We start from the raw sequence: 22,633 nt of genomic DNA on the forward strand, positions 1-22,633 counted from the left end.
TGTGTAGGTCAAGAAACACTAATAATTGTTCCATGGAAAAGTGCATCATCGTAGGAGCACCATCAGGGAATGTAACCATATGGGAGGTCATTCTCTGGGCCATCTTTCAATTACCTTCTTTTTATCAGATAGGCATTAGGGGCTTTGGATTGCTGCTACTCAGGAAATTAAAACAGTCTGCAAAGGAAATCATCTTGTTGGTCTTTTACTGGTGTGGTCAAGATTCAGAAGGGCATGGATGAATGGCGTCAACAGTAAACACGAATGGGTAGCCAGGGTGTTTTAAAAGTGCTCCTTTAAGAGTCTTCAGATGGTAGGCTGAAGGACTGGCCACGCTGTAGGAGGCAAGGTGGTGGTTGCAGTTGATGAGGGCATTCAAAGCGGTCTTGGGCAGGAGAAGAAGTGGCAAGAACACTAGAGAAACAGAGAAAAAGAGAGAAAGGTGAATGGGTGAGAAAACCATTTTAAGGAAAACAGGAGAAATGCCCACTTGGAAAGAGGATGAGAAATCATTGGCACAAGACTAGGTGAGGGAGCAGTTTAAAGAAAATGTGAGATACTAAACTATGGCTCCATTCAGTTTGCATTTTGTCTGTCAGCAAGGGAACTGCAATGGATCAGTGCAACCTTTAATATAGGAAGTGACATCCTTTACATCTTCTATAACTCTGTGATGGCCAGAGGTAACATCACTTCAAGAAAAGCCTACCAAATCAACAAGCTAATTAAAAGGGTAAGCTTAGTTATAGGATGCACTCTGTGCACCCTGGAGGTCGTAGCAAAGAAGAGAATTAAAACAAAACTGAGTCCCATTATGGATAATGCTGCACATTCCCTCTGTGACACACTAACACTGAGGACTTTCAGCTAACAAATCAATCAACGGAAGTGTGTAAAGTAACACTACTGGGGCTCCTTTATACCAACAGCAATGCGTCTGCATAATGACTCATTGTGACTGTGACTGTAAAATTTTCTTTCTTTCTTTTGAATTTTCTTGCTTTATAGTCATTCCAGTGTGTGTATATTTATTTATTTATTGACTTAAATATCTAACTATGTATTTATTTATTTGAAGAACTTGTATAAAAAGCCAAATTTATAAAGGCCATAGTGCCATATCTATCTATCTATAGACCTGTCCAGAACATGTAAAATTAAATGATCAGAGAGAAGGATGACAAATATAATATTGCCTTGAAACACCAAAGGATTTATGACGCAGCAGGTGCCAAGGATGTTAGACCGCCTTCACATAGTGAGAAACAGACTACAGGAGGTTGGAAGGAGGATATTCTGGTTTGCAGAGCGGGTATAACTTGGTCCTGACATTTGCAATGGAACTACATTGCCCTTTAAAAGGAAAAGGCTAGCCAGATTCCCATTGTACACAACCCCCACCATTCATTATTGTGTGGAAGCAGTAGGAGCATGTTGCATTTTTTAAGGATTTCAATCCAGACCTTATGGAAACTTCAGCGAGGAGAATCACTAGGGTGTCCTAGGCTGCTGTCCCTGTAGCAAATGTAGGGCCACTTCTGAACCTGGAAGTTTCAGGGTTTGGCTACAAGTGACTTTGAAAGTATCTACAGTCACTTCATGACAGAGGCTGAACTGAGCTTAGGATCGAGAGGTAGGTTGGTACAAAGGGCTAATAAACAGGAAAAAGATGCTGGGTCATGAGAGACATAGACAAAGCTTCAGAAGAAGCATGTTTGTAGGACTTGCCATCCTACCTGATTCAAGATCCATATTGCTAGGTCAAGAATTATAGTAGGGCTTTGCTTTACGTCTACTTGCTTTTAACTTTGTCTCCTCCCTTGTATGTTTTAGTTTTAGTAAACATTTCTTCCTTTGTTTACTTGCTATTATTCTGGAAAAAATGCAAAGGAAAAGGTGTCTTGTCCTATAGCAAAATTATCTTCTAAACCACACTGACATTAATCACTTTTTTCAGCCAACATTTTTAAAAAGCAAATCCTCCAAATAGCTCTGCTATTAACACATTTCACATTTTGTCATTTGCCCCTGCTGTAAAATGTCACAGTGCATGCTTCATTTTCAGTTTTGACAAATCATCAGTATTTTTTCTGTTGATCTGCGTCTTTTTATAAATTAGTGAATGACTTGGAAGGCTTTTCAAAAGACTACAGTTTGCTCATTAAATGAAACAGAAATATGCTAAAGATGCCAGTGGAAAATATGTTCAGAACCATTCAGAAAACACCCTTCTTCCTTAGGGAATTAAAATCAAGGAATAGCTTTATGGGTATGAAGGGTGCACACTGTCCAGCATTAACAATAATATAGAAATAAACTAGCAAAATACCCGCGCTTCGCAGCGGAGAAGTAGTGTGTTAAAGAAGTAATGAAAAATTAAAGGAAACATTTTGAAAATAACGTAACATGATTGTCAATGTAATTGTTTTGTCACTGTTATGAGTGTTGCTGTCATATACAGTATATATACACATACACACACATTATATATACAGTAGATATATCTATATCTATATATATCTAATATCTATATATATCTATATCTCTCTCTATATATATACACATACATACTGTACATACATACACACACACACGCACATTATATATATATATATATATATATATATATATATATATATATATATATATATATCTGTATATCTATATATACAGTATATATATATACACTGTGAAAGCTGGCCCGTACACACACAGACGGACATCTTAAGTTCACCCAACACACCGTTTATTTACAATATTTACAAGTTTGTAGTGCATCAACCCCAGGGCCTCTTGCACCGATTCCCCCAAAGTCCAGGGCTCACAGTCTCTGTGCCTTCTCTTCCTGGCCGTCTCCAGTCCTCTCCCCAGCTCTGTCTCGCTACCTCCCGACATCCACCAATGACTGGAGGGAGGCGGCCCCTCTTATGGGAACCCGGATGGGCTCCAGCTGCTTCCCGGCAATTAGAGTTGGCCACACCCCTGTGTGGTAGAAGTGCCGGCTGCGCACCCGGAAGCCGTCCGGGTGTCCCCTGTCGTCTTCCCCCCGGCACTTCCTGGTGTGGCGGAAGTGCGGGGCTACCGGAATAAATAGGCACTGGGGCGCCGCCTGGCGGTGGCCACGGGTCCCTACATGGCTGGGCTTCCAAGCCCTCTACCCGAGGCCTCCTGCATAACCAGGACGGACGCCCCCTCTCGGTCTGGAGGAGGCACACGGCTCCAAGGCTCCAGCCCCGGCCGGGGACCACACGGGATAAACCGGCATCGGGGCGCTGCCTGGCGGTGGCCACAGGTCCCTACAGGGCTGTAACCAGGACGGACGCCCCCTCGCGGTCTGGAGGAGGCAGAAGCCCTCCTCTCGTCCGACTGGGCGTCCCGGCTGGGGACCACAACACATACACACATTATATCTATATCTATATATATATATATAGCAAAATACCCGCGCTTCGCAGCGGCAAAGTACTGCCTTAAAAGTTTTATTAAGAAGAAAATTAAACCTTTTTAAACTGAGGGAAAATATACCAATATTCATTTGTTAAGGATCTCTTTGTATACCACATTGTGAGTTCGGCCCTCTGGTTGTAATATGACCAAGCTGTTCACTGAGCTTACTCTTAAGCATGCAACGTACAGTTGGCCATGTGAACAGTAATCTTTTTTCAAATCTCACAGCTTGGATTGCTGCTGTCATAATCGGTTTGAGTTTCATGGTTTGTTTCAATTACGACAGTATTTGTAGGATTTGTGTTGAAGAGACATTCGGCATCTGTCAAGCGTTGTAAGTATACAACCAGTTTCATCGATAACTTCACATTCAGCTTTTGAGAGTTTAAACATTCATAAACATCAAAGTGTCCACTACTGAAATTGTCACCTGTCAATCTAAGATGTTTAAGAGGCATTGGCGGTTGTCGAAAGGCGTAAAATATTTGGCCATTTCGGTACACTTGAAAGCGACAACCAAACAATTCACCAGCAGCCATCAACTCACATGCAGATGCATAGGTAAAGGGCTTAAGCATTTCACTCTTCTAGTGCTCCTGTGTAGTATAATTATCTCCTGTACCGTCATCAGTCCACACCTTGAACCTGTCCCAGTCATTCAATACATAAGACACAATGTTTCTCCAGATATCAAGAGTGAGCCTGATATGGCCGTGCAATATGTAACAAAGAGAATGGAAAAGGCAGGTGCCATCTCCGGGCATGGAAACCACTCAGTAAGTGACAGTTCTTTGATCGATGGTGATCACCTCGATAGACATGTTAATGGGGTACGGTTGGAATGATAAAGGAAATGGGTACCTGAACAATGTAAAGTAAGTCTAAAATACTTACACAATAACTATAATCGTAATAAACAAACAATAAAACAGCAGAGAAGCCGTGGATTAAATAAAAAGGCTGTAGTTATCAGCAGGGAGACGTAAATCCCGTGCCGAAGCAAGGAAGGAAATGAAGAGACTGGAGCGACGGATGGCCTTATATAGGCAGGCAGCCAACAACGTGGGAGGCGTTTGGATGGGGGACCCAACGCCGCCTCACACGGTGACTGAGCTGCAGGCTACGGACATATATGTACATAAAGAGGATTCAGTTAGCGTTGGGAACCCGCGTACCAAATTTCTTGAAGATGGGCCCATAAGTAACAAAGACTGTTGAAAAGTTCAATATGGCGGCCGACAGTGGCATCATACCACCGAAATAAGTACCAAATTTCAGCCTTCTACCTACATGGGAATTTGGAGAATTAGTGATGTTGGAAAGTTCAATATGGCGGCTGACAGTGGCGTCATACCACTGAAATAAGTACGTACATTGGTTTCGGTTAGCTCAGGGAAGCCACCTACCAAATTTCGTGAAGATGGGGCCGTAAATAAGAAAGTTGAACATGGCAGACATTGTTGACCATTATGACCGTTATGCGTAGAATTTCAAAATGAAACCTGCTTAACTTTTGTAAGTAAGCCGTAAGGAATGAGCCTTCCAAATTTCAGCCTTCTACCTACACGGGAAGTTGGAGAATTAGTGATGTTGGAAAGTTCAATATGGCGGCTGACAGTGGTGTCATACCACCGAAATAAGTATGTACATTGGTTTCGGTTAGCGCAGGGAAGCCGCCTACAAATTTCGTGAAGATGGGGCCATGAATAAGAAAGTTCAACATGGCGGACGTTGTCGACCGTTATGACCGTTACGTGTAGAATTTCAAAATGAAACCTACTTAACTTTTGTAAGTAAGCTGTAAGGAATAAGCCTGCCAAATTTCAGCCTTCTACCAACACGGGAAGTTGGAGAATTAATGAGTGAGTGAGTGAGTAAGTCAGTCAGTAAGGGCTTTGCCTTTTATTAGTATAGATAAAACAGTAATTACGATTCAAAACAGGGAATAGTATTTAACTGCCAGAATAAATGCTTAGTGTAAGATTTCATAAAGCTGAAAGAATTCTTCTTTATTACAGGTGCAGCTCAAGATTATGATTATATTTGAAAGGACAACTTAATTTAGTCACCTGTCTTATGGTGCCCGATAAGTAGTCAAAAAATCATTTGTGCAGTTTATTCACCCTGTCTTAAATAACATTAGTTTTTAAATAACATTTTCAGAGAGCTCCACCATTAACAATACATTTTGCTAAATGAGTTTGCAAATTGTTCAGTATATTCCGTTTTCATTTAACAGTTGACTAAACTGCATAGCTAAATTATTCCTAAAAATCATAGGCAAATGATAGGATAATCCTAATGAAAAATTTGGTGAACAATCCAGTTTGAAATGTTTAAACTGACACATCGTGGCTGCATTCTACAGCCTGTCTGACCCTTTTAATGTTTTCCTCACTGAGTCACTGTAACAGCTTTAGATTCAATAAATATTATAATGACAAGTATGCAATGAGGCACAAGCTTTTAGATCAGAGCCACGAAAAGTGCACTGTATGTAAGCCCACCATACATGCTCACACCTTACAACACCCCAAATATCGTCACATCCTTCTGTCATACACGTTATTTTCATTTCGGCATCTCAAACTAACAACACGGTCTCTCACAAGCTTGTCTGTGTCATTCCCTTCTCTCATCCCCCTTTAATATCTTTGCTACTCACTCATCTCAGTTTGATTGTTTCACAGATTCTGAGAGGGGTGGTGGTTTTTCAGGGAATATCTTATATATAAATGTCTACACATGGAAGTGTGTGTGTTTTTCCGGCCTGGAACTGAGAGGTGGAGTTGGGGTAAGGACTCCACCTCCGAGGAAACAGAAAACTTGGTTACCATTAATAACAAAAGCGAGGCCAACGTGTCAGCAAAACGAAACCTCAGAAGCAAGACAAAGTTGCTTAGCCGCTAACATTGGCAAATGGTATCCCTTTTACTTTTCCTCCTACCGCTAATGCACAAGCGATGCAAGCACATCGGCAAAACAAATCCTCCTAGGAGAGAGATGCCTAGAGTAGTTTCTTTCAATTATCTGACATCTCTACATTTCAGTTTTTTTCTGACGATTTTAATAGTTTCTATGACCCGAGGCTTTTTACAGCACAGCCTTACATAGCTAGTTTATTACATTTTTGAACCAAAGAAAAGAAAGCTTTCTATGATACATCAGCAGTGTTGTTTATTGGTGGCATCTCTCACTTATTTCCACATTAAATAGTTCTCGAAACAGAGGGCGGCACAGAATTTGAGCTTGAGCAAACTAGACTAATTTTACTGCACAATCATTTGGCGACCCACCATAAATATGTCCACAACCCAATTTGGCATGTGACCCGTAGTTTAAGAAATATTGAACTATGGCAATGGACCTTGAAGCACAAGTATAGGTTCCAATTCTGCCCCTGCTTCACTGTGTGGCTCTGAGCATATCAATTAACCTGCCCATGGCCAAACTGTCACTCCTCCGAAAACCCCCTCTTAAATGGTGATACAATGGGAAACAAATAAAGTTTTTGTTTTTTTTTTTACCTCCTCTTTGCTCGATCAGCTGCTGGCTTGCTGCTGCTGCCGCGCCACATGATCTGCATCTTGCGCGTCGTACTTCTATCATATCACTTATGTCCATTGTCACACACGTGTGCATGGGAGGCAGCTAAAGAGCTTGAGTAAGGGCAATTCCAAATCAGACTAGGATGTGGCAGAGTGCATTGACTCTTTTTATCCCTTGCCTGTAGACCATTCACAGAAGATTCCATCTGGCCCTCTTGATGTCACTTCCAGGTCCAAGCCTATGGAAGGAGACCTTGCCGGCTCCGGCCCCTATGATGTCACATCCCTTATGACCCTTATGAGCCGGACCCCTTTGACCTCACTTCCTGTCTTCCCCTTTAAAAGCCCCCACCTTTTCCCTATTGCCTCAGGTCTGTTTTGGACTCAGTTTTGTGCACATCAGTGCTGTTTATACTTTTGCAAGTTCGCAGCCAGGATACCAAATATACGGGTGGCTGCCCCAAACCTTGTTATGACTCAGAGTGGAGTTTGTGACACCATATAATCAATCTCTTTTCGTTTTCACTTTTACCTTTTCATCAATATCGCACTGAATTTTGATTCTGTGTTTGGAATTACTTCATGACAACGCAACATAAAACTGCCCATGAGTGAATATCGTTTCTTTCTCTCTACAAGAAATGTGTCTGACAATAGCATTCACACCAATAAGAAATGATTTCTCTCGCGGGATTTCACTTTAACCAAACAACAAATTTTTTAATTCTCGCGGATACACCTGTTCATTGGCAAGAAACACTACTTTTTTTTCCCAGATGGCAACATGAATTAGAAAATCTACAAGTCTCTTAAAGTTTAAATCCGAACAATATATTTAGTCTCTTTTTGCTGTTCCGTTATCTTCATCAAGTAATAATTTCCATTTGTCTGCACTAATGCAATCTATCATTTTTTTAAGAAGAATGAAACATTGGACTATTCTGAAGTGGCCTTCTATGAGCCCTGCTTTGAATCCTATCAAACATCTATGAAAAGAATTGAAACATGCAGCCTGGATAAGGCACCCTTTAAGCTTAATATAGCTGGAGCAGAAGGAGTGGGTCAAACTACCTGTTAACAGGTGCAGAAGTCTCCCTGAGAGCTATAAGAATCAATTACTTGTTTTCTCGGATTGCCTCTAAAGGTTATACAACAATATATTAGGCCGAGGATCCCATTATTTTTGTCCGTGCCTTTTTCATTTCTGTTAATATTTGAAATATTGCATTGAATCAAAACTCTTAAGGAAAATCTGATTTTTGTTAAATTTGGAGTAAACACTAATGAGTGCCAGTTTCTTTTTTCAGTTTCAAATTAGCAATTGTGGGTTCTTCCATTTTTCATGATTGGCTACCAACAAATTTGTCCACTTCAGCAAGTCTTAACATGGATGTATGTGTGAGAACCTCCTATGATGTAGTGGTAACCAGCTATGTACAAGAACCTACAGAGACATTTTGTTCTTTAATTTTACCACTGATCATCTCTGAAAAGGCTGTATGTGTGTGTAGGTGCTGAACATTACCTCTGGGCATTGGGGTTTGGCAGCTGTCCATGATGAGTCATATATTCAGCTGTTTTGACTGATTTTAATGCTTTTATTTTGCTATTAAACAACTCTTTTATATTCTGTAACAGAAAATACTTTCTAAAAGTACTGATATACATTCAGTAAAATTATAATGTGTTGGCACATCAAATGAAACAACAGCATCTACACTTCTCTTTAATGTATTTCTAACTTGGGTCATTAAGTTGTGGTCAACATTATTCGCTCCCTTGCCTGTTAGGTGTTTTTTATGTGCAATATCTTGAAAAATATTTGGAAATATGCCAGCATTATATCATCAAAATATTTTAATACAAGGGGTAGTCAAGCTAAAGTTAGAAAATAGGATTTATTAGAACATGGAATGAATCTTAACAAAACTGATAATGTCTTTTCTCAATTTAGTGTCCACCCTTCTCAATGCATTTGCCTGGATTCCAGCAAAATAAAAGGTTTTGCCTTGTCCTCCGGGGCTAAACACTAAATTCAAGAGTTAAACACTAAATTACAGGTAGACAAATGCAGAATTAGTGAAGGAAAACTGTTCCAGACAGGGAGTAAAACAACTTTATTTCTGTGTAAATGGTGCAGATTTAGCCATTTAAATTTTTTGTGAGGCAAAACACTCAGTGCCAAGTCAATGTTGCAGGCTCCTCACTCTCAGAATGATTAGAACGTGTGTGCGCATGGTGACTTTTTTATAGCAGAACATTAAAAGAAATGTAGATGATGACATCAAAAATAATTCTTACATCTGTGTTATGTTGAAAGATATAGTACACTAGCCTTGTGCGCCCAACTACGTTGTGCGTGTTAAAGTTGTCTGTGAAGGGCTCCCTGTTTAAACGTGGCTGCCAGTCGTGAACTGGGCCCTTCGTCACACAGCATTATGATTTTTTATAAGGGAAACAAAATTACAAAAGAAAACCCTTGGACATTGATTCGATAGGAATGGCCTGCTTGGAATCACTGTCCGAATAGTAATTATGTGGTAGTGTAGGAGCATTTCTGCTTCTGTCCATTCACAGTCCGTCTCGTTTTCATGACACTATCGTTTCCTCTCACAATGTTTTCTCAACCTTTCTCCAATCTCGCAGGTTGTTTTGCGGCAATCCAAAGAGTAAGGCAATATACACGGATCAATGGTTATAAAAGGGGGACACATAGGTATCCAGGCTCTTTAAAGCATAAATAGGGATCACTTCACTGACATGTGAGCAAGCCACGGTACAACTGTGAGATCGCAGCACTCGCCGGCTACAAGCGTAACAGTAATAATTTCCAGAGCGTGCTGTTATGTTGTCATTCATTTTACCCACTGTCTTTCTTTCATTCATATGTTACGTAGGCACGTACCTTTTATCTTCGGCAATCTCATTCTCTAACCAGGCCTCAGGAGCTGACCAGTGTAACACTGTCCACCACCCCTTTTGTTATTCTGGCACATTGTTGACATCCGTGAGTAACAACAACGTACTAAACTGGAAGGTGGTCTACGCATGCGTGGAATTCGCGGACAAACAAAGATCAAGATCTAAATAAAGATCTCCTTAGTTAATTTAAAGCACAACAATTTGTTTAGTTTGAATGTCTGTGTTTTGAGGTGTGACTGGCGTACTACAGTCTTCAGTAGTATAACCCTGAAGGAGATTCTTAATGCAATGCCTATGTTTTAGCTGTCTCTCTACTGCCATCTAGTGCTTCTTCTTCTAATTCATTCGCGGACAAACAAAGATCAAGATCCAAATGAAGATTATACAGTATATAGAGATGTCAATCTTGTATATTTTATTATTTTTACACCTTTTTCTTTTTTAAAACTATCAATAATGAAAGTACAGTAGATGAAAGGCTGGTATATTTTAAAGCTTTTTTTACAGTGAGACACAACAATCTGCTTCATTTCCTGTAAAGATTTGACTAACTTCTAAATGCTTGACAATGCGCAGCAAAAGTGAATTGACCCGTGCAGGCCGTGTGGTTATTCTGTTCCTTTTTGAGCTTTACATCTTGCTAGTATTTTAAGAGTAAATAAAAAATGTAAAATTCAAATACAATGTTACTAGCCTCAGTGGTCAGACTGTTGCCATTACAGAATACATTAAATGATGAAAATATGTTATGTCTAAATTTGCTTTTTAAAAGCATGTATTTACATAAAACCATTTTATTCATTGGATTGATATACAACTTACTTGAGCAATTTTCTAATAGATATGCAGAACACAGCATATAGTAACGTCACACCACAAGGCTCACAAGGTTTTGCTGTTTTTTATCTTGCAAGCCTGCAAGCACCATTATAAAAACAATCATGACTGTGTCGCTCCCAATCAATGTGGCTTGCAACTTTCAATTGAAGTTGTTCCTGCTTTTTAAATTGCAGACATAAATGTCTTTTCATCTAAGAAAATGTGCATATTAGTTAAGTATAAAACCATTGCTTTCTTGCCTTCAGACTCCTGTTCAAACAGTGTGTAATATATGTAAATAACATTTTCCCATTTCTATACATTTTATTATTAATATGTATATATTTTTTATTATCATTCCAGAATGGCCTTCCTGATACCCAAGCCAAATTCCACATCATGTTTCTCTTTTTTGCTGCTGCCATGTTTTCTGTTAGCCTTTCTTCATTGTTTGGATATCACTGTTGGCTGGTTAGTAAGAACAGATCCACTCTAGGTAAGACATATTTTTATGTATCCTGAATGTGAAATTTAGTACAACTTCAAATCATTTGTCTGCATGGACCTGTTAATAAAATTGTCTATATAAATAAATGGAATTAAATCATTTGCGCTAACCTACATATTCAACTTCACATTATAACACTCTGCTTCATATGTAAATGCATTAGTGTGATGCATTTTCCTAGCCCCATGTGCCCAGTGCTGCTAAGATAGGCTGTGGCGTCTTGTGATGCTAACATGGATTAAATTGACTGCTAAGTACAAGTTATCTCATAGTAAGTGATCAATAGTCAGATGGCGCCTCCAAGTTATCTCGTAAACCATCTTTGGGGCTGTAGTGCCAAATGCGAGCATATTAATTTGTAACAAGTGTAGAGGCTGTGAGCATATGAAATAAGAACAAAAAATCAGCGAGGTGACATAGAACAAAATATTTCATTTTCAGTTAGTTTTATCTCGTTAGCCATATTCTGAATAAATATGCAAAACCACAACCATTTAAATACCTCTCATCATTAGCATCTCACCACTATGAAGTCCATCCATCCATTATCCAACCCACTATATCCCAACTACAGGGTCACGGGGATCTACTGGAGCCAATCCCAGCTAACACAGGGCACAAGGCAGGAACAAACCCCGAGCAGGGTGCGCACACACACACACACACACACACCAAACACACACACTAGGGACAATTTAGGATCACCAGTGCACCTAACCTGCATGTCTTTGGATTGTGAGAGGAAACCCATGCAGACATAGGGAGAACATGCAAACTCCACGCAGAGAGGACCTGGGAAGCGAACCCGGGTCTCCTAATTGCGAGGCACTATGAAGTTTAAATGGAAATTGCAACATTCAGCTGCAGTGAATTGTGCAAGATCTAACTTTTTAGACCTAGCTGAGTTGTCACACAGCTGGTATGCACACACAATTTCTGTTCCATGTGCCAACTACGAGGTCACTTAATTAATTTTTTATTTTTTTTTAAAAATACATTTGTATTGTGAGTTATAATAACAATAACAAAATTACATTTAGTATATTAAAATAACACCCTCATTTGACATTGGAATCAGGAACAAATTTTCCAGTTTTCGTTGTGGCAGTCAAACTGTTAAATGGATTTTAGAATTTTATTATTTCAACTATTTTTCCTGTTTTGCATTTAGCTAAAGTTATGCATAATAAAAGCATATTAGTATTATGAATAGAATGCATAACAGTAGGTAACAGCTGTAACTGTCCTGGTAATTTGTGTGCAATTATTACTCATCTACTCTATATCTAAAACGTTACTATGCATTCTGACAGCTGTAAAAGTGTTTTATTTAGACTTTATGCTATTAGAAAATAATTATTTGACCTCTTTTTTGTATCCACCAATTTTCTGAACCCAATTTTTATTACAAAAATGTCAGTTATCAACAAATAAATACTAATAATTGACATTTAAGTTTAACTGTCTACAGACCCAAATTGTATTGAATAACTCACCAGAAACTTCAAAAGACTTTGTTGGACAGTTATCTACCTATACATTGTTCTCCTCTCTTGCTTAATGAATCTTAGCCTGAAGAGGTCCATTAATTGTTTACATTTAAGATGTCTCACGTAAAGGTTTTCCAATATGTATGCTGTATCTGTCTTGGTGTCTATATAAGCACAGGGAACTCCCGTTTCTGTATTACATCTTGCCGGAAGAAAGGGCCTGAGTTGCCACGAAAGCCTGCATACTGTAATCTTTTTAGTTAGCCAATAAAAGGTGTCATTACACTGAGAGGCCATACATTTTATAATTAAAAGCTTAACATAAGAATACCACTAGGGGGTGTTCACAAACCAAGCCCTAATAACACAATATATATCTGCAGATTTAATTTCAAAATTCAAATATGCATTTAGAGGCAATTCTAGGGATCTGGGGGCCCCAGGGAAAAATCTCCATGGGGTCCTACAACTCAACCCTCCCAAGTCTCAACATGGTAAAATATATTATTCTAGTGCAAAGTGTAAATTAATAAAATCAACAGGGAGGTTTTAATAAATACAAATCCTTTATTTTAAATTTTTCTAGATTTTTGTTGTGAGAAGTCAAGCAAAATGACACCTTTTATTGGCTAACTAAAAAAATTACAATATGCAAGCTTTCAAGGCAACTCAGGCCTCTTCAGTCAAAATTTGTTAATTTTCTTAAAAACCTGCAAATAAATAAAATGTGCACATGTTAATAGAAATAAATACATACTAGCTGACGCCCGCCGTAGCATACGGCGGTGTAAGAATAGGAACGTAAAAGGGTGAGAAAAGAATTCAGAAATCAAGAAGAAAGAAATACTTCTTGAAAGACGCAGTTGTGAATATGTGTTTGTGACGATGTGGGTTCTGGCTCCACACTCCCATAGCTTTTCGGGAGCCCTTCAACCCAGCGCCCTCTCGCTATGCCGCCATGAGAGCGGGGATTATTTATTTAAAAATGAATGGTCTTTGCTCAGTGAGCTGTGGAACCGCTATACCACATACCACCCCCCATAAAACTCCAGTTGCATGGGAAGGCTCCACACCACTGCCAACCCAATGCAACTGGAGCTCAGGTCCACAGCTCGGCCACTCTACACTGCACTAAAACCAATAAAAGCATTAAAACAACTCCCCACAATAAAACAAACCCAAGCCCCCTTCATTAAAACAGGACATTAAAAGAATAAGAACTTTAAAAGACAATTAAAAACCAGCAATAAATAAATGTCCTTAAAAAGCTCAGTCCTTAAAAATGTCCTCCTCTGGCTTAGGTACGTGGGTCCTTCCAAAAAGTCAGGTACCAATCCCACTTGCTGCTCTGTCTCCTCTTCTGTCCTCCACTGCTAGCTCATCCCACCGCTGCCACCAAATGTGACGATGTGGGCTCTGGCTCCACACTCCCATAGCTTTTCGGGAGCCCTTCAACCCAATGCCCTCTCGCTATGCCGCCACGAGAACGGGGATTATTTATTTAAAAATGAATGGTCTTTGCTCAGTGAGCTGTGGACCTGCTATACCACCGTGTTTTGCTGGAGACGACAGATAATGAGTCGAAAGATCTAACCCTAGAAAAAGCCACGTACAACTGACCGTGGCTGAAGACTGGCTGTTGTAGATTAACGGAATTCTTTGTAAACGTTTGTCCTTGGGACTTGTTGATAGTCATGGAGAAGGTGAGTCTGTTTGTGTCAAGAAATAACCCACTGATAGGAACAGGCATTTGCCGGAATCCCGGAATAGAGATGACGTTGTACAAAAATCCGTCGACAGAGAAGATACTGTCATTCATTTTATAACAAAGGCTTAGGAAACAACCGTCACAGTATAACAAAAATAGCAAGGAGTGAAACCAATGCCAATGGTCGAGAGAGTACCTTCCTGTAGCAGGCTACGGAAAAGACTCCCAGGCACACACATGGCCAAAGTGAAGGGTCACGCGGTCAGGCTAGACATAGGGTAGTGTTTGACACCAATGGGGTAATGAGAGAGGAGCGGGGAACGTGGTAGTCCAAAGGAGGAATAGGAATTGAGAAAAGCGGCGTGGGGTTGTATGGGAGGCCGCAGGCAGCGTGGGGAAGTGTTTGGAAGAGGAGGAATAGGAATCGAGAAATGCCATGTGGGTTGCGTGTGGGGGGGGACTGGTTTTGAAGAGGAAGCAGGAAAAACCAGAAGAGAAATATATATAAGAGATTTCACATTGTAATATTTAAAGATATAAATTAACACTGGACAAAACAAAAATTTTAAAAACAAAAAAGGGACTCATAATTGTATTAGTGTAAATTTCAAAATTGCTATTTGCAGGTTTTAGCTACAACAAATGCAGTTACCATGTCCTCGAGATGCAAAGAACACTGAACACTGCGTGCTATTGATACTGAAGTTCAGGTCAAATGCCTCTCCTGGCACATAGCAGATCTCAGGTAACATTTAAACAGCTTTAAAGAAGAAAACTCCTCTCACCAGTGGTGATAGTGATAGGAACGGTCAGGACTTCTTACACATTCTTTTGTTTCCAACAATAAAAAATACAGCCTGACAATGGATCACATCACTGATGTAACTTTGATAAGTAGTGGTTGCCATGCATTTCTGTTGCTGGAGCATTCTTACATTGTCTATCCTAGACTTTAACCATACTCTTCATCTGGTCTTCAACATTTTGCTTGACTCTCAGAACATATCACTGCTGTTCTTTTTCTTTCTCTTTTTGCTGTTACGGGGGTTATCAATTGGTTTCTTAATCGCTTTACCATAAACACATGACCACATTCATGGCCATCAGGTTCCTACTCCCAAAACGTTTTCTATTAAGTCAGGTCATAAGCTTTTCATTAAGACTAAGATCGAAGTTCCAGTCTCAGTATTTCATGAGTAATCATGAATATAGCATTTTATATATATATATATATAGATTTTAGAAATTTTTCAACTGCACTCTCTCTTTGTCTGTATATATACAGAGAGAGGGGAAGGGCTGGAGTTCTGCCTAATTTGACAATAACAGATGAACTGCTATTGTATGTATAAATGAACTGATGCTGAAATAGAGGAACTCTACAAATACATTGGATTCAATACATTTTTACAGTATATTCCCATAGTAAAACTAGGTCAAACAAGGGATTACAGATGGTATAATATCATTTTCTTATGTGCCATTACCAGCCACAGTGATGACCATGGCCCATAGAGAACCATTTCCTGAATGGTACACATGAATGGTCCAGATGAGGACAAAGAAAATGACAGGAAGTGAGGAACATCAGAGCATGACAGATTGTTTCAGGTAAAGCTTCTTACAAGCACAATGCAGCTTTCCTGTAAAGCCTTCTGCCATCCTCTCAATAACCTTGCAGTAAATGAAAGAATGCCAGCAACTAAGTCAAGAATTGGAATGACAAACAGCATGAAGGCAAAGCCAACAACATGGGTGAAATTTTGTTTGTACATATGACTGAAGCAGTGGTGCATGCTGGATTTTATGAAATACAGTAATCCCTCCTCGATTGCGTGGGTTGCGTTCCAGAACCCCCCGCGATAGGTGAAAATCCACAAAGTAGAAACCATATGTTTGTATGGTTATTTTTATATATTTTAAGCCCTTAGAAACTCTCCCACACTGTTTATAAATATTCTCCGTACAGTTATACAGTAAACCCTTGTTTATTGCGGTTAATCCGCTCCAGACAGATAAATGAATTTCAACGAAGTAGGATTCTATATTCATAAATCTAATATTTTTACAGTTAGAGCATTGAAAACCTGTTTATGACCTTCTAAATACGTTTTTTTAACAACATTAGAGCCCTCTAGACATGAAATAACACCGTTTAGTCAAAAGTTTAAACTGTGCTCCATGACAAGACAGACATGACAGTTCTTTCTCACAATTAAAAGAATGCAAACATATCTTCCTCTTAAAAGAAGTGCGCGTCAGGAGCAGAGAATGTCAGAGAGAGAGAGAAAAGTAAACAATCAAAAATCAACAGGGCTGTTGGGCTGCGAAGCACCGCGATAAAGCGGCCGCAATGAAGGGATCAATGTTAAGGTAGTCTTTCAGCATTTTTTAGCGGAGTGTTCGTATCTTCTAAGCAAACAGCCACTGTGCAAACAGCCGCTCTGCTCACACCCCCTCCGCTAGGAGCAGAGAATGTCAGAGAGAGTGAGAGAGACAGAGAAAAGCAAACAATCAAAAATCAATACGGGCTGTTAGAGCTTTTAAGTGTGCGAAGCACCGCGCAGGAAGCATATTGTATATCATTGAGGAATTTAATTTAATATGTAATACGTGCTCTGATTGGGTAGTTTCTCAGCAATCCACCAATAGCGCCCCTTGTATGAAATCAACTGGGCAAACAAGCTGAGGAAGCATGTACCATAAATTAAAAGACCCATTGCCCGCAGAAATCCGCGAACTAGCAAAAAATCTGTGATATATATTTAGATATGCTTACATTTAAAATCTGCGATGGAGTGAAGCCACGAAAGTCGAAGCGCGATATAGCGAGGGATCACTGTACACACAAAAAAAACTAACTTTCACACAGGACATGGACTTTCATGTTACCCTCTAATGTCACTCATCCCTAGTTCCTGCTTCCAAATATCATGTGTATAAAGAGGTTTCACAAGGCCAAAGCTCCTTTGGAATTTGTTTGACAGAACATATGGTACCTGTGAGATGTCTAGGAAAACTAGAAAGGCTCCTTGCTCAATGTATCTAACGGTCTAACTAAGCAGTCAAGCAGGGGACGGATCAAGGGGAGTGGATCAGAGATGACCCACTGGCTTTCTTAAAGTGGATGATCATGCAGGAGATGAATGTCTGTTCCATCATCAATGCAGTTTTCAGTGGGGACAACAGCGGGTGAAGTCAAGCGATGGTATACCAATACCATTTCATGTCCCTCACCTGTCGTCAGATTCAATGAAAAAATGGCAGGTGTTGACCTGCCTGATTAACTTATCCAGTATTAGATATCAAAACACAAAACAATAGAATGGTACCAGAAATTGAACATTTCTTGGACATTGCTGCCACAAACACAAACTGTACGTCTTTCACAAAGAACTCTCATTACTGAGACAACAAGAAGCAGTGATTTACAAGGTTTTTTGCAGGAGCTCACTGCAAAGCTGTATGGTCTATCACAGATGATTCCATACAGACAGGCCACTTGTGATCATGTGATCAAGATGACTTTGTTTAGTCAAAAAAACTTGCTTAAGATTCAGGACAAAACAACAGGACACTCCATGGAATAGCAAACAGTGTGATGATCCGCATTGTATTCCAGAAACTGTTTTGAGAAATGTACTATTTGTATAATTAGAATGATGTTTTCAATAGATGTTACAAAATGAAAAATAAGTGTTTTCTTTTTTCTTGCACTTTTCTTGTTGAAAACTGTTAAGGTTTTGACTTAAGAGGTGGGCTCAGACGTGAATAATTCATAGATGTTCATTGTAGGCAAGCCATTTCTGAAAAAATAAGTTTATGGGGTGTTGTACTGATTGTGAAAGGAGACAGCAGTTTTGCAGTTTTGAGACAGAATAACATCAGAATATGGCACAGGAAAATCACAGGAGTCATAACCAGGAAGACAATCTCTCTCTCTCTCTTATATATATAGAGTGCGAGTTAGCTCAAATATATCACTCCTGCAAGCGAACTATGATTCTTAGCGTGATGAGAGAAGTTGCAAAATCAACTGGAATGTTCAAGCAAATTATAGAAAAAACCTGATTCAAATCAGTTAAGTAGTTCTCTTGTTCGTTAGCTAAGTGGAGGTAAAGTACATGCTGTGAGGCTGGCGCATGAGTAAGGAGGACGTTAGATTATATATACAGTAATCCTTCGCTATATCGCGCTTCGACTTTCGCAGCTTCACTCTATCGCGGATTTTACATGTAAGCATATCTAAATATATAACGCAGATTTTTCGGTGCTTCGCGGGTTCTGCGGACAATGTGTCTTTTTACTTCCTGTACATGCTTCCTCAATTGGTTTGCCCAGTTGATTTCATACAAGGGACGCTATTGGTGGATTGTTAAGAAGCTACCCAATCAGAGCACGCAGTTAAGTTCCTGTGTGCTGATTGGCTCAGCAACGGAGCACCGTATTCGATTGTGCTGCGTTAACCAGGAAGTCTCGCCTCGCTCATTTAGCATCAACGTGTTTCGCAGTGTAAAGAGTTAACTTTTGTGCTCTTTTGTGTTTATCTTTGTGCATAGTCAAGCCGTTCGTTATGGCTCCAAAACGATCTGTCTATCGTAATGGCTGTAAAATATGTTATATTTGAGATGCTCGATATCTTTAAAATAATATTTAGGTTTTACTGTATATAAACAGTGTGTTTACATACATAATTTCAACGAAACTTGCCTAATATCTAAGAGAATACAAAGGGTTTATGCTGTATAACTGTACGGAAAATGTTTATAAGAGTGTAGGAGAGTTTATAAGGGCTTAAAATATATAAAAATAACCATATGAACATATGGTTTTTACTTCGTGGATTTTCACCTTTTCCGGGGGGTTCTGGACAGCAACCCCCACGATAAAGGAGGGATCACTGGATACATTTTCAAAATGTCAGTGTAATATCATCAGTGTCCACAAGAGGGCAGCAATGTCTGATGAACAAAGGCAACAAGAAGCACAAAGAAAGAGGGACATAAGGGCTAACATATCTGGTGAACAGAGGTAACTAAATGCATGATATGATTGTACCATTGTACCTGTTTTGATAAACAGGCATTTTGCTATACTATGCATTTTGCTACAAGCAGGATGTGATGCAAGAATTACGGCCATAGAACATAGCCCAGAAACATGAGATGGAAATCATAATCATAGGGCAGAAAAATAGTTGCAAACAGTAAATTCAAAACTAACTATACGAAATGACACAAATTTTTTCTTCTATGAATCCAGTCTTGTTCAATTAGGTACGCATGGCACCAGCTTTTAAAATGTCTCACTAGTGACATAATGAAGTGTGATGTTGGGAACCTGATTTGCAAAAAATGAAAATAATCACTAGATTCCTTGGCCTTGGAAGCTCCAAACACCATACTCAAATAATTTTCAGAGGCCAAGGAACAGTTGGAAAAAATTACATTTATAAGCCAGATCATGACTCCTCTAAAGAGTACAGCGAAATTCCAGTGCTAATCAACATGCAATACATAGCAACATAAATAGGTTTTTAGCCATTTATTTCTCTGTCTGATTGGTGGGAAAGTTTCAGCAAACTTAATTCGACATCAATCTGTATTTTCACAATATTCATGTATGTGTTTAAACCTGTTTTCAATTTGCATTTTTTAGAGCAAATAAAAAGCTGCAATTGATCCTGATCTACAGTACCTGCTGAGTTTGCAGACAACAAAAATATGAAGCAAACTGAAGTCACTGCATGTGAAGCTGATACATTTCAGAGCATGGTAGACTACCAAGGTTCCTTAGGATAGCCTGAGGTTTTACAGTTTTAGCTTGAAGAAAAATGTACTGCTGTGTCGAAAAAGACACAATACTGATTGCTTTATTGCACATTTCCCCAAGTGCTAAAATTAAACAGAGTACATTTCAAGGTTCTGAAAATGGAATTTTTGATGGCAAGGGATTTGAACCATTTCTTATTTAGAGATTAGAGTGAAAATTCAATGACCATAATAGCAAGTCATCTTCTTGTATTAAGAACAATGTAGGCTTTGCAGAGTGACTGAACTTCAGAAAGTCTGCAGCTCATCTCAATGGACACATACAGTACTGCATGCCACCACTGTCTGAGCCACTTGCTCACCAAGTGCTCACATTTAAGCCTTCCATGTTTAGTTTCTTCCATGTATTTTTCCTGGGTCACAATCCATTGTTTTCTCAGATACCAGTTCACCGCAAAGGTGTCTGGAAACTTCAGCTACTTCTTTAGATCAGCCATCAACTACCATTTTTGTATCGTCCTGAGAAGTCCTCCTGACAATTTTGGCTGTGGCTGGCAATGTGATGTGAAAGCATGCTGGAATTCATGGAATTTCAAATGATGCTCACTAACACTTTTAGTACCAAGCCAATGGCACCAGCAGAAGAGTGCTTTCCACCAAGGCTTTAGAGCATAATGTTTCCCTCTGGAAGTAAAATGGGGTAAAGTGATATGTCAGTCTTGGCCTAGTTGAGAAGGTTTTCCAAACTGGGAAGTATGCTAGCATTCTTTTGAAAAGTAATTAATATCAAGGGAACTATACCCTAAATACTAAAACATTGTACTGTTTATTTTTAGAGGCCTTCCGAGCACCTGCTTTTCGACATGGAGCTGATAAAAATGGATTCAGCCTGGGTTTCAGCAAAAATCTTCGTCAGGTGTTTGGCGATGAAAAGAAGTATTGGTTTTTGCCAGTTTTTACAAGGTATGTGATTTCATTTTTCAATTTGTCCACCATTTTTTTAATAACTTGGTCTCATTTAACCACATTTCCTGGATTCATATATGCTAAAGTGAACATAGGGCCTTATTCATCATCTTGACTCAACACAGATCTGTGCAGGGAAATATCTAAATTTCATTTTTTTATTTAAGAAATTATTTTTTGTATTAGCAAATTCTACTCTATCCCACATGTCACTTTTTTACAAATAGAATGTGTGTGTATGTACTTTTTCTGCTGTACTGGTATTACAGATTAGAATTCATATAATTAATTTTTCAGTGGGCGGCACAATGGTGGTAGCGCTGCTGCCTTGCAGTAAGGAGCCCTGTGTTCGCTTCCTGGGTCATCCCTGTGTGGAGTTTGCATGTTCTCCCTGTGATACCATGGGTTTCCTCCCACAGTCCAAAGACTTGCAGGTTAGGTGCATTGGCAATTCTAAATTGTCCCTGGTGTGTGTGTGTGTGTGCCCTGCAGTGGGATAGCGCCCTGCCCGGGGTTTGTTCCTGCCTTGCGCCTTGTGCTGGCTGGGATTGGCTCCAGCAGACCCCCATGACCCTGTGTTAGGGTTGGACAATGACTGACTGACTACTTATTCAGTAAACTATATTCAATATTAATATTTTACATGGCATATGCATACATTTTTACGTTTGTCATTGTCAATAGCATGGAATTTTACACAGGAAATCTGTTTTTCTAAGAACAGCTGAGAATAAAATTTCCATACTGGATATTGAAGCTTTGAAGACAGTAACTTATATGTTAGATAGATAGATAGATAGATAGATAGATAGATAGATAGATAGATAGATAGATAGATAGATAGATACTTTATTAATCCCAAGGGGAAATTCACATAATCCAGCAGCAGTATACTGATACAAAGAAACAATATTAAATTAAATAGTAATAAAAATGAAAAAAATTAAAATAAAATTAACGTTAGCATTTACTCCCCGGGGTGGAATTGAAGAGTCGCATAGTGTGGGGGAGGAGCGATCTCCTCAGTCTGTCAGTAGAGCAGGACAGTGATAAAAGTCTGTCACTGAAGCTACTCCTCTGCCTGGAGATGACACTGTTAAGTGGATGCAGTGGATTCTTCATGATTGACAGGAGTTTGCTTAATGCCCGTCGCTCTGCCACAGATGTTAAACTGTCCAACTTTACTCCTACAATAGAGCCTGCCTTCTTAACAAGTTTGTCCAGGCGTGAGGCGTCTTTCATCTTTATGCTGCCACCCCAGCACACCACCACGTAGAAGAGGGCACTCGCCACAACCGTCTGGTAGAACATCTGCAGCATCTTACTGCAGATGTTGAAGGATGCCAACCTTCTCAGAAAGTATAGTCTGCTCTGACCTTTCTTACATAGAGCATCAGTATTGGCAGTCCAGTCCAATTTGTCATCCAGCTGCACTCCCAGATATTTAAGGTCTG

The 22,633-nt window shown here is 39.4% G+C and overlaps 1 protein-coding gene across 1 annotated transcript in view; it reads left to right on the plus strand.

Annotated features, from left to right (window-relative positions):
* Window positions 1-22,633, plus strand: part of zdhhc2 (zinc finger DHHC-type palmitoyltransferase 2) — a 249,563-nt gene that overhangs the window by 205,893 nt on the left and 21,037 nt on the right. The window contains exons 8-9 of the mRNA XM_039750921.1: window positions 11,100-11,232; window positions 21,050-21,176. Coding sequence (XP_039606855.1) covers window positions 11,100-11,232; window positions 21,050-21,176 — 260 coding nt within the window. The remainder of the gene's footprint in view (window positions 1-11,099; window positions 11,233-21,049; window positions 21,177-22,633) is intronic.

This window comes from Polypterus senegalus, chromosome 4 (genome assembly GCF_016835505.1).
Source record: "Polypterus senegalus isolate Bchr_013 chromosome 4, ASM1683550v1, whole genome shotgun sequence".
In the NCBI taxonomy this organism is placed as follows: Eukaryota; Metazoa; Chordata; class Cladistia; order Polypteriformes; family Polypteridae; genus Polypterus; species Polypterus senegalus.